Raw genomic sequence first — 10,654 nt, forward strand, 5'->3', positions numbered from 1 at the left:
AATATAAGTTACACTTCTACAAATAATAACCTCACATTATTTGCAACTGTGTTTTATTGTTAAACAAAATACACATATCCGAGTCATTCAAATTGTATATATTGCATGGTTATGGCATTTGGTTTGATAACATATGATTAAAAAATAAACTCTTGATTACAGGGTTAGGTTTTTTTGCCTGAGTCCAGACCTTTGAATCGGCCAACTCCACCAATTATGACGAGTTGACAATTCTGCCTGATAACAGCCAAGAGCAAAATAGTTCTGCAGACAAAATTCCTGCTTTGTATAAAAACTATTTTGTTTCTACCCAGCTGGAAAAAAGAGTGGACTGATGTGAAATAATTTAAATTTGACTGAATATGTATATAATGCTCAGTGGGTGTCACATCCATTCAAAGTGCCCACATTAAAGTGCTTTTTTTTTAAACCAGTAAAATAAAATTGTAGAGTGCATTTTTTTTAAAGAAAACAAAAAAGTGAAACAGTGGCATTAAAGTTGGCGTAAGGTAGAAGTGCATTGGTGTTTGTGTTATTGTTCACTCTGACTAAGTCTATCCTGAGTTGACAGTTTATCTCAAATCTAACTTGATTCAAAGAAATCCTCTGTTAGTCTAACAAAATCAACATTACATGTCACAATGCAGTTATGCATATTTAGCCATCATCAGGTGCTCTAAATAGGTTTCATCTACCTTAAATGAAGTGCACCATGCTATCCTCGCATTCTTTGGGCACAGTGAGCTTGTAGTTATGGCAAACTAACTTATAATTCTCTCCATCATTGTTGTCCCAGTATTCAGCCCCACAGACTCTGTATTTAATGACAAACTGTAACACTGCTCCTGGCTGCAGGAATGGAGGGACAGGCAAGTGGAAACGAAATGTATCACAGCTGACTTGGCCCTCTCCTCCTTCCCAGGTCTTGGTGATGGTGGACACCCAAGAGGCCTTAGTTTCTGTGCTGCTCTTCCAATCTGTAAATGAATAGCGAGCTATGACATCTTTCTCAAAATCCAAATTAAGGACCTGGGTGATTCCGATGACACCCAGTTCAAAACACAGGACTCTCTCGAGACACACTTTCTGCTCATAAAGGCGATGCAGGAATCCGTGCTGGTCGCCAGGTTGTTGGGCAAAAACCGGCTTCAAGTATGGCAAGGATATCTCCAGATGTCTTCCATCCGCCAACTCTGCACCCATCGACAATCTATAGGTAACATGATGTGGTACAAATGGATCTTCTCCCGATTTGAAAAGCTTGATGTTTTCCAGGTCAAGCCCCAAAGAATCAATAAAGCGTACGCCAAAATTTCTGCATTCCTTCTTCTTCTCTCTAGCGGAGGGCAGAGAGCGGGATCGTTGTCTGATGATGGGTTTAGGCGGGGGTTCACAAGAGAGACCGCAATGGAACTCCTGTTCCTTCTGCAGAGAGACTCTGGGGCTTGGGGGGCGGATTGGAATTAGTTTCTTTACTGCACTAGGTTTGTCAGCTTGAAGCATTTTAGTCACGTTAATAGTAACGCAAGGCCTTGAGACACTGCTGTAAGAGGTGGACGTCTCCTCCTCCGGAGGGGGAATCCTCTCCTGTCCAATAAACCACCCTCTGTCCATGTTCGGTGAGAACTGGTGTCCTGCTTTAACCTGTAAAGAAAGTTGTGAAGCATTGTTTATTATCAGGCTCTCTTATGTCATATTCATTCCCAAAACATAATGCCATTCATATCTAAAGCATAATGACCCAGTCGTAAAATCAATGTACCCTTTTTACCAAATTTGACAAGAACAATCTTGCTGTTGTAAATATGACAAAACAGAAACCGTCCTAGCAGGAAAGAGAGAAGGCGTGTACTCTGGGAGTACGTGCCTAAATGCATATGACCCCTTTCTCTCTCTGTACAACTGTGCGTTACTCAAACAAACTACATTTTATATAATTTCAATATAATTAGATGTTGATATCACCTCACCATATAAAGATATAAGGCGTCAGTTGCATCTGAGCTGCAGGACGTAGCCTAAGCTAAATCCTTCATTTAAAGTAGTATTTATACGAGTTGCGCGTTTCCGTGCGTCATGCATTCTCCGCTGTTGGCCACCGCCACACAAACTGATCTGCAACTAATCACCTAAAGTTAATCATCTTCATAACTGTCAAATACACATACATGCCCGTAGCATGTCCTCGATAGAGATCAGCCAACCTGCGCACAGTTAACCGGAAGCTTCAAACGGTCCAGAACATCACAGAGGTTCCATGGGAAATTGAGTAATTTAAGATGAGCAGTTGCGTTTGTGTGCATTGTTTTGAACTTTTTCCTCAAACACAGTGTTGGCCGTTCATCTACTTAATGTCTCCAATATTTATGCTACGTAGTATCACCAAAGAGCAATTGCGTATTTCGTTTGACAGAGCGAGTGGTACGATTTTACTCCAAGTCCCATGATGCACCGGTGGTGCCCACTTCGACAAAACGGCGAGCCAGTAAGCAGCAGGTAAACAAACCTATATCTCACTGGGACGGAGAGCCAAACAAAGCGTTTGCGCTGGTTTACCGTCTTGCATTTTTGATGGCGAGGATGACGACAGTCGAGAAAGAGACACGTCTGCTGTCAGCCATTCATTACAAATAATCGCTGAATTGTAATCAAACGGATAGGCGAGTCGACGGCAAAAGGAGGGACGAGTTTAAACCTACAACGACTGTCGCTACTGGACATCTGCGCATGATGCATTGCACCACTTTTGAGAAAATGGGTGTTTTTATTCTCATTCTCAGAATAGAGCATATGATCCGAGATGTCGGTTGGGTTCTTTAGCTTTAGAACAACATCCCCTGTGGCGACCTGCAACATGGGGCCCATCATGCAGGAGCGCACAGCATCCACGACACTGAAACGCGTCGTCTCCAAAGAGAAGATTCGGGTAAAATATACTGAAAACAACGCACCTGTAACCAGGTAGGCCCTACGTTTACGGTGACACGAATATGACTAAATTAGACCTCTTGTGTTATAACCCAGACATGCAGTAGGTTAGAGGGGAGCCTGACAAACCACTATAATGTTTCGACAGTTCAAAGAAAAGTAACAAGATGAAGAAAGTAGTGGGCCAGATGAAAAATGGCCCCCAAGGACCAGGTCAGGATAAGGACACAGTGACAACAGTGCCGAAGGTGAGTAAATGGCATCCTGGTAAATTAAAGATAGATCATGTAAACAATTATTGTCCTTTTACAGGATACGACGGCTATGTAATGTATATCATAAAATTCAAGACTGAAATAAAAACACAATTTCTATGATTGTTCAGGGTGCACAGTCAAAAGATGGCAGGATAAAATCTGGCACGACACGCAATACAAGCAAACTCTCCAGGTATGTGTGGTGAGGGGTTTGAATTCTTACTGAATGTCTCCAATAGCTTTTCCTTACACTTGTGTGTCTCTCTTTACAGCCCTGAAGAAGGAGATGTGAGACCTCAAGTCCGCAAACATCTATCTGTGCACAGGAAAGAGGAGCAACTGGAAAATCAACGGATATCACAGTGCAGCAACGAGCTACAGCAGAATCGTGGGGGGATGGGGAAAAATCGTCGAGCACTCTCCCTGCCTATCTCCCCAATATCAGGGCTACGACACATGCCAGCACACCCACTAACACCCTCCCCAGCCCTCACCCCGGAGGTACTACAGCGGCACTACCACCAGAAGGATGAAGACACCGACAGTGCCAGTGATCTGTCAGATTCTGAGAGGCTGCCTGTACTGCCCTCTCCCTGTACCCCTTGCACCCCTCCTCACCTCAACCTCAGGGCCGAGGTCATCAACACTGATGACTTTCCCCCAGACTTCCCTGGACCTCATGGGGCTGTGGGTGATGAAGATGAGAGTGAAAAACCCAGCTACAGTTACCCGGACTTTCTCCCTCCTCCTTTTAACACTTGGAGCCTGAGACAGCTGGCAGTGTTTCTTCATACTGAGGGCCGTGGCGCCCCCCGGCCCAAGCCTGTAGGGCACTTGGAGAAGTACCTGGAGAGGCTGCTGCACCTGGAGTGGCTCCAGATCCAAACAGTGCAAGCAGAGAGCAGCCGTCCGCCTGGGAGCCGTACAAGGCCTCAGAGCTTCCCCGCTGCCACCACTGCTCACCAACCGAGGCCTCACACAGCTCCACCATCCCGACTCAACTCCCCTAAAGGGCAGCGGCAAAGCCAGCGAGCCTTCCCGTTTTCACCCGTCAACAACCCCCCATCACCTGCCTCAGTCCAGCAACAGCACTCCCGCTTTCCGGTTTGCCCTCACTGTCACATTCGCTACCCATTGTGCAATGGAAGCTGCTCCGCCAATGCCTACCAGCGCCACTCAAGGCTCAGCCCGCTGCTTGAGCGCAAAGCCAGACCTGGAGCACCAGTGCAGAGGAGCAGCAGTGAGACCCGAGCACCCTCAACGGAAGGTAGGAGCCCAGGAGGACAAGGCGGAGGACAAGGCGGAGGACAGGGCGGAGGACAGGGCGGAGGACAGGGCGGAGGACAGGGCGGAGGACAGGGCGGAGGACAGGGCGGAGGACAGGGCGGAGGACACGGCGGAGGACACGGCGGAGGACAGGGCGGAGGACACGGCGGAGGACAGGGCGGAGGAGGAGCCCAGACCCCAGTTAGCCCCTCAGCTGGAAAAAGTCATCTCAAACACATCCAGGCTTCAGGCAATGCCCGTAAGCAAACCCAGGAATCTGGAACTAACCCAAACAGCCGAGGTCAGGTCAGGAAGAGCCGCGTTCGAGCTAACTCTGAGACCGATGTTAAAAAAGAGCCTTGTGGCAGTAAAACAGCTGGTGCAGAGAAACGTGGTTTTGCCGCAGGTAAGAGAGAGGTCATCACCTCCAAGAGGATAGAAGCCGTAGGTCAGGCCTCTAAAACTAACATGAAAAGAGCTGCTAAAGAGCCACAGCCTATCTTCAAAGCTCCGCCTATAAGTAAGAATGGCAAAACAAAAAATGTGCACTTTGTTGCAAAGTAACGCCTATAAACCTACAGTACAAAGCTATACTTAGTGGTTACTTGGTGCAGGAACTTGAAGCTATGCTTGCTTTCTGTGTAATCTGTGTAATACTAACACGTTGTAACTGTTGTACAGCAGTCTGAATCAGTCGGTGATGTACAGCCTTCTATCGGGGAAAAAACTAACAAGAAGTTGTGCAGCTAGAATAAAGATAAAATAGCAATGAGTTCAAAGCAAAATGTGACACTTGAATAGAACAGAATTATACACACTGTATTTAATTCAAAATGCATAGCAAGTATACAATCATACTGTTGGATTGTGTTTTGACAGAAGGCTCATTACGATCCAAAGCACTACTAGGATATTAAACACACAGCTTTTATGTAAATTGAATTCTGCTGCACTGCACATCATCATCATCTCTCAGTGTACTACTAATGTTGAAATAGGCATAAAATAAGCATCTACTCTTCGCTTGGACAGCTTTCAGCACAAGTAATCCATAGTGAAGTTTAACACGGATCATTACATTTAAGTCATCAAATACGACCATAGCGTTACTAGTGGAGTTTGTGATGTTGGAATGTATTTGTTTTCAATGCTTTTACTTTACTTGATGTTGCATTTGATCTTTTCTTTGGCGCCTCATGTTTTAAGATATATATGTTCAATTAAAGCATCTTTGACTGAAAAGGAGGCACAATGAGTGGTGGTGTACTGCAGTGATGTAATTTGTCTCAGTCATATTTGAGCAATGGTTTGAATTGTTTTGGTTACAAGGGCTTTTCATGTTTGAACAGCTTGAATTGTAGTCTATGATATCATGTATTTTGCATAGAGCTGAGCTCTTTCTGTCATTGAAGACGGTGTAATGTTTGCTACGAATGTAAATGCATATTTTTCCAAATTTTATATACCATAGTTATATTTATGAAAGGTGTTGTAGTTGACTTGTATTCATCATTGTCATTATTTTGTTTCCATTGTCATGCATAAAAAGAAACTATTTAGTCAAAGAGCTGGATGTAACTTGTCGTCTACGGCATTGGTCATCCCTGTGATTCAATGATTCCACACGTCATCGCTGTTATGCTGCAACATGGTAATGTTATACATATCACGTCCGTATCACACTGCATACTTGAAGTCTGTAGAACTCTGTGTTTACATTGTCTCATCTGTTTGTTGTGATTTACCATGTGCACTTGATTCATGGGAACACTACATCAATGTAAAAAATGTGATATATATATATATATATATATATTGAGATTGCGCCTCATTACTTCAACTCATGTAAAGTATCAAAGCCATAGGTAAGGGGCCAGGAGGGGCAATATTAGTGTACATTATGTTGACATGCACGCAGAAAGATTGTGGTATGTATTTTCTCAATGTTCAAATGCAAGTATTTGTAAGGCATAGAAATAAATGTTTTGCACTCAAGGGATATTGATGCACTGGCCATTCTTTGGGACACGTGAGGAAAGGATATACAGTTGACCTGTCCTTGTTTCTGAGACTTTGCTAAAATCCTAAACTGAACCAGCCTTAACTCTGCGATTAAAAGAATTACAAGGTTTGCCGTAGTTTAAAAATAATGTAGTTTTCATTCATTTGCATGTTCAAATTTCAACACAAGTGCTAGGAATATGATCAGATCATCACAGAAAGCTCATTTTGTATGAAGTATTACTAATGTTTTTCAGTTTATTTGTGTTTACCGGAGCCTTTCTTCTCCCAGAAACATGCAAAGTACTCTATTGGTGGGACATAAAAATGATACATGGTTACATCCTCTTCTGTCCTGGAAATGGTTTTAGAAGCTGGCGAAGCTGTTTCTCCCTGTCATTCACGCACCCTGCAACAAAGAGCAGTTATGTATTTGCAGCTATATATTATTTTCATGTAATAATAGCACGATAAAGGCTTTTCCACACGATCAAATGCCATGGTCTTAATTATATATACTTTTGCACATTGTTGCCTCAGAAAGTTTGCACCAGCAGCACAGTCAGGTTACCTAAGTGTGTGTTGGCAGTGAAACATGAACTGCCGAATGTTTCCACGTTGACGTCCTCTCTAAAGACAGGCCCATCGTTCCACATGAGATCATAGCCACCCACCCTTTTCTCCTTGCCAGTCAGCCTAATGAGAAAAAACAAACAGTTAATCAGAATGCAGCACCGGTGTGACAGAAAGAGATAAAAGGAACTCATCGTCTGCTGTGCAGCATTCACCTTGTGAGGGAAATTGCAGCGAGTTGTTTATTGTTGCAATTGAAGTGTGTCTTTCCCACCATGTGTTTAATTTCTAAATATACCATAACCCAAGATTTTAATTCCAAATTTGTATAGATTGGTGACTATCAATAAAGACTGTGATGACTGTAATGAAAGAAGGGACAGAGAGCCCTCGCAGCTGGTCTCCGGATGACAAAAAGGCAAAGACACGATGACAAAGAGATCTTTACCTTCCCTCCATATCAACAACATTCAAAGTGTCTTCCAGCAGCCGGCACTTCATCTCGTAATCCTCTTGACTACTGGGTCTGTGTGACGGGGAGGCGTTCACCTCAATCAACCACCTGCAAAAAGACGGAGGGTGATTACATTCACCAAACGTTTAGCCGGCATTAGGCTAATCCATGAGCACACAAACATTGTTAGGTAGGTACAAGCAAGGAAATGACTGTTCCAACATTTGCATTGGGAGAGGCACTATAATTGGTGTGCGTCTTATTATTTACACCACATTTGTAGCATACCTTGCAATTTGTTCAGATATGCTGTGCAGATTTATGAGGTTATTTATGAACCCTAAGATTTACTACTTTGTTTGTGTATCCAGGGAGACAAGGCAAACGTGTGTCGTGTTTGCTTGTCTGTGCTTGTCTTTGTGAGCATGCATGTCTTAGTGCATGTTTGCAAGTGGATATGTGTCGGTGATGATGCACTTTGTTGCCATGCGTACAGTGTATGACCGTATGAGCACTTACGGTTTGAGGTTGTGATCCAGCAGAATGTCATACCCATAGAGCTCAAAGCAGTGTTTGTCATTGATAATGACCTTTTGTACACTCTGTAGACTGCGGACAAAGATGTTATCCATCTCTTTAAACAGCGATTCTACAGTCTCTCTGCCATGTTTCGCAGTCAGGTATCTTCGAAGCTGTTGCATCTGCCACTTACATCCCTATTAAGAGATTAATAAAAAACAATGCAGGAATAAAGTGAACTGGTTGAAGGAGAGAAAATTCAGGAAAAAAAAAGACAAAAATATGCAGCAAAATTATCTTTTACATATCCTGTTGTTCTTGAATTACACACCTTTTCGGGGTCATAGTCTGGCGCTGTTTTCTGAACAGCCACATTGGTGAGGTGCATATCTAAAGAGAGGTACTAAGTAGAATTTGGGATATTTAATGACACAAACACACCTTCCACAAGGATGTGGATGAAAGCGACAAAATTCGGAACAATATCCTCCGAAAATGAGTTAATATAAACTAACTTTGAATGAATATTTCATTAGAAAAAAGGCTCAACTTGTATGGTATGACCCAAACAGATCACATACGTGTATCAACATTTAATTGAATGGGAAAAAAAGGATACATTTGTCATCAATACTGGTCAGGGAGAAGCGGGTGCTTGAGAAGCGGCCAAACCCATCTCGATACAGCCAGGCCTTTAAGGGAACATACTGAAACACAAACACACACATTGATGCAAAAATGCCCACATTTTTACAATTTGGGTAAATATTGTAATTTACAAGGTTCAATACGTACGGATGTGACCAGCACATAGACTCTCAGGTCAAATTTTCTGCCTGCAAGGACAAAAAGTTTAAAAAGTAAGCAGGAATATAAATCTAATTCTATTTGCTCACTCATCCTCCCGTTCCAATTTGTCCATTTTATGTTTTTGTTCATCATCTGTTAGCACATTCAATGGTTTTTAAATTAAATTATAATTATATTTTTCATTCAGTTTATTGTAGCATAACATAAAATTATATTATTATCAACTGGATATAATTCTTGTATTTATCTTTCTTTAACTTTTAAATAAACCTTGTAACATTCTTGGTTTTACAACGCTGTATCACTAAATCAAAATTTCTGTGTACATTGTAAATTTGGCAATTCTGATTGTGACAACCATTAATTAGGTAGGGGTTCTCTATGTAGCGTTGAGCTACATAGCTTTCCACTTGAGCTGCATCCTTCTGTTCCTCTGAGCGGGTGCCATCCTGTGTAAACACAATATTATGAAACTTAATATGTGGGTGTGAATGTAAAATATCCATTTTTAGTAATTTAATTTACACCTAATTCCTTAAATTAAATAAATACACTTTACCTTTTTCCAATCCATGATGTCTTTCAGTTTCCTGAACAGGAAAATGCCTTTCCCTTGAGATTTCGCTACCTAAATAAGCATACCGGAACGGTTAATTTACATGATTTAAATGCTATGTGGTGCTACCTTTAGTTCTTAGGTCATTTTATTGCACTGGATCACATGCATGGTCTACTTTAGCTAACCGGCTTCATGATCCAGGTGCTACCAGGGCTTCTTTTGAATTCTTCAACAAAGAGATGATATTCGCTGGGCAGTGTAAAGGTGCAGGGGAAGAAATCACATTTGGATGCCTCCATGCGGCCAACATCCCTTTCAAGATTTTTCCGGTATCTTTTGAGGTTTTTCACCATGAGGTTTTTGCGAGTCAACTGTAACATAAAAACATAGAAACACAGAAAAAGACAACATGACTTTAGATTATATGAATGATTTATGCTTATTACTGTTTCATCTCCAGTTTATAGTCTCCAAGCATGCTAGATTGATGCTGCCTCACCTCATAATGGTTGCGAAAGTGGTTTACCCTTACATGTTCCTCCATGTATGAATGATCAAAATTCTCCCTGAGCCAGCCCACATCACACCAGTTGAAGTCCCAGTCTCCTTCACTGTGAGAAAAAGAGTAGATACCAGATTCAAGCTACAAATATGACAAAGAAAGCCGATATGATGATGAAGAGACAACACTACTCACTCTTTGACTTCAACCCAACCTGGTCTTTGGCGCAGGACACCCTGTATGGTGTTGAGTTGGCCACATTTGTAACGCACACATCTTCCCCCCCTGAGGAGACATTGTAACTTAGTGACTGTTACCAGTATTAGTTATTAGCTGTTCTTGTGCAACCTTATAAAGAACAATACTCACCGCTCCTCACTTTTGTTATAGTCATAAGGACCTTTGTATGCAGAAGTCTGCAGTGGTGAAGAAAGCAAACCAAGATGTAATCTATTTAATGCTACACTTTAATGCACAGCTGCAAACGACACATCCATAAGCTACTCCTCTGGTTTGTTAATTACTAGCTAGCTTAATTCATTCAAACTAGTAGCTATATATAGTCTTACGTAGAACCTTGTACTACGTAGTACCCATAGGTTAATGAAGAGTACTCTGTGACGCTAGTTGGAACTTTGCTAACGAGACAATCAAATTAGGTTAGCTAACCTAACCTATAACATAACATAAATAGTTAGCTAGCGTTATATCTTGTCAGTAAAAAAGACAACAAGACAACAAAATGTACCGTTACACAGTGCTTTGTTTACCTTGTACTTTGCCAT

General features: G+C 42.0%; 3 protein-coding genes across 4 annotated transcripts; 1 reads left to right on the forward strand and 2 right to left on the reverse strand.

Moving 5' to 3' along the window:
* Positions 1-36: 36 nt before the first annotated feature.
* Positions 37-2,662, reverse strand: ppp1r3da (protein phosphatase 1, regulatory subunit 3Da). 2 transcript variants are annotated; one of them, XM_076094659.1, is made up of 2 exons: positions 2,169-2,662; positions 37-1,644 (listed from the first exon to the last, which is right to left on the reverse strand). In XM_076094659.1, exon 2 carries the CDS (start codon positions 1,612-1,614, stop codon positions 697-699), a length of 918 nt encoding a protein of 305 aa, XP_075950774.1. In that variant the 5' UTR covers positions 1,615-1,644; positions 2,169-2,662; the 3' UTR covers positions 37-696. The 2 variants fall into 2 exon arrangements, with proteins under 2 accessions (XP_075950774.1, XP_075950767.1); XM_076094652.1 differs by lacking the exon at positions 2,169-2,662 and adding an exon at positions 1,971-2,162.
* On the forward strand, positions 2,461-6,446 carry fam217ba (family with sequence similarity 217 member Ba). The gene is made up of 4 exons (XM_076094640.1): positions 2,461-2,961; positions 3,077-3,176; positions 3,314-3,378; positions 3,458-6,446. The coding sequence occupies exons 1-4, from the start codon at positions 2,801-2,803 to the stop codon at positions 5,013-5,015; spliced, it is 1,884 nt and encodes a 627-aa protein (XP_075950755.1). The 5' UTR covers positions 2,461-2,800; the 3' UTR covers positions 5,016-6,446.
* Positions 5,625-10,654, reverse strand: ttll9 (tubulin tyrosine ligase-like family, member 9). Its single transcript, XM_076102266.1, has 14 exons — positions 10,640-10,654; positions 10,239-10,285; positions 10,065-10,154; positions 9,867-9,978; positions 9,553-9,738; positions 9,368-9,436; positions 9,167-9,257; positions 8,794-8,834; positions 8,618-8,705; positions 8,330-8,388; positions 7,999-8,195; positions 7,474-7,587; positions 7,024-7,148; positions 5,625-6,861 (listed from the first exon to the last, which is right to left on the reverse strand). The coding sequence occupies exons 1-14, from the start codon at positions 10,652-10,654 to the stop codon at positions 6,791-6,793; spliced, it is 1,305 nt and encodes a 434-aa protein (XP_075958381.1). The 3' UTR covers positions 5,625-6,790.

The sequence above is a fragment of the Anarhichas minor genome, unplaced genomic scaffold, assembly GCF_050575085.1.
Source record: "Anarhichas minor isolate MPS153535 unplaced genomic scaffold, ASM5057508v1 ptg000003l, whole genome shotgun sequence".
In the NCBI taxonomy this organism is placed as follows: Eukaryota; Metazoa; Chordata; class Actinopteri; order Perciformes; family Anarhichadidae; genus Anarhichas; species Anarhichas minor.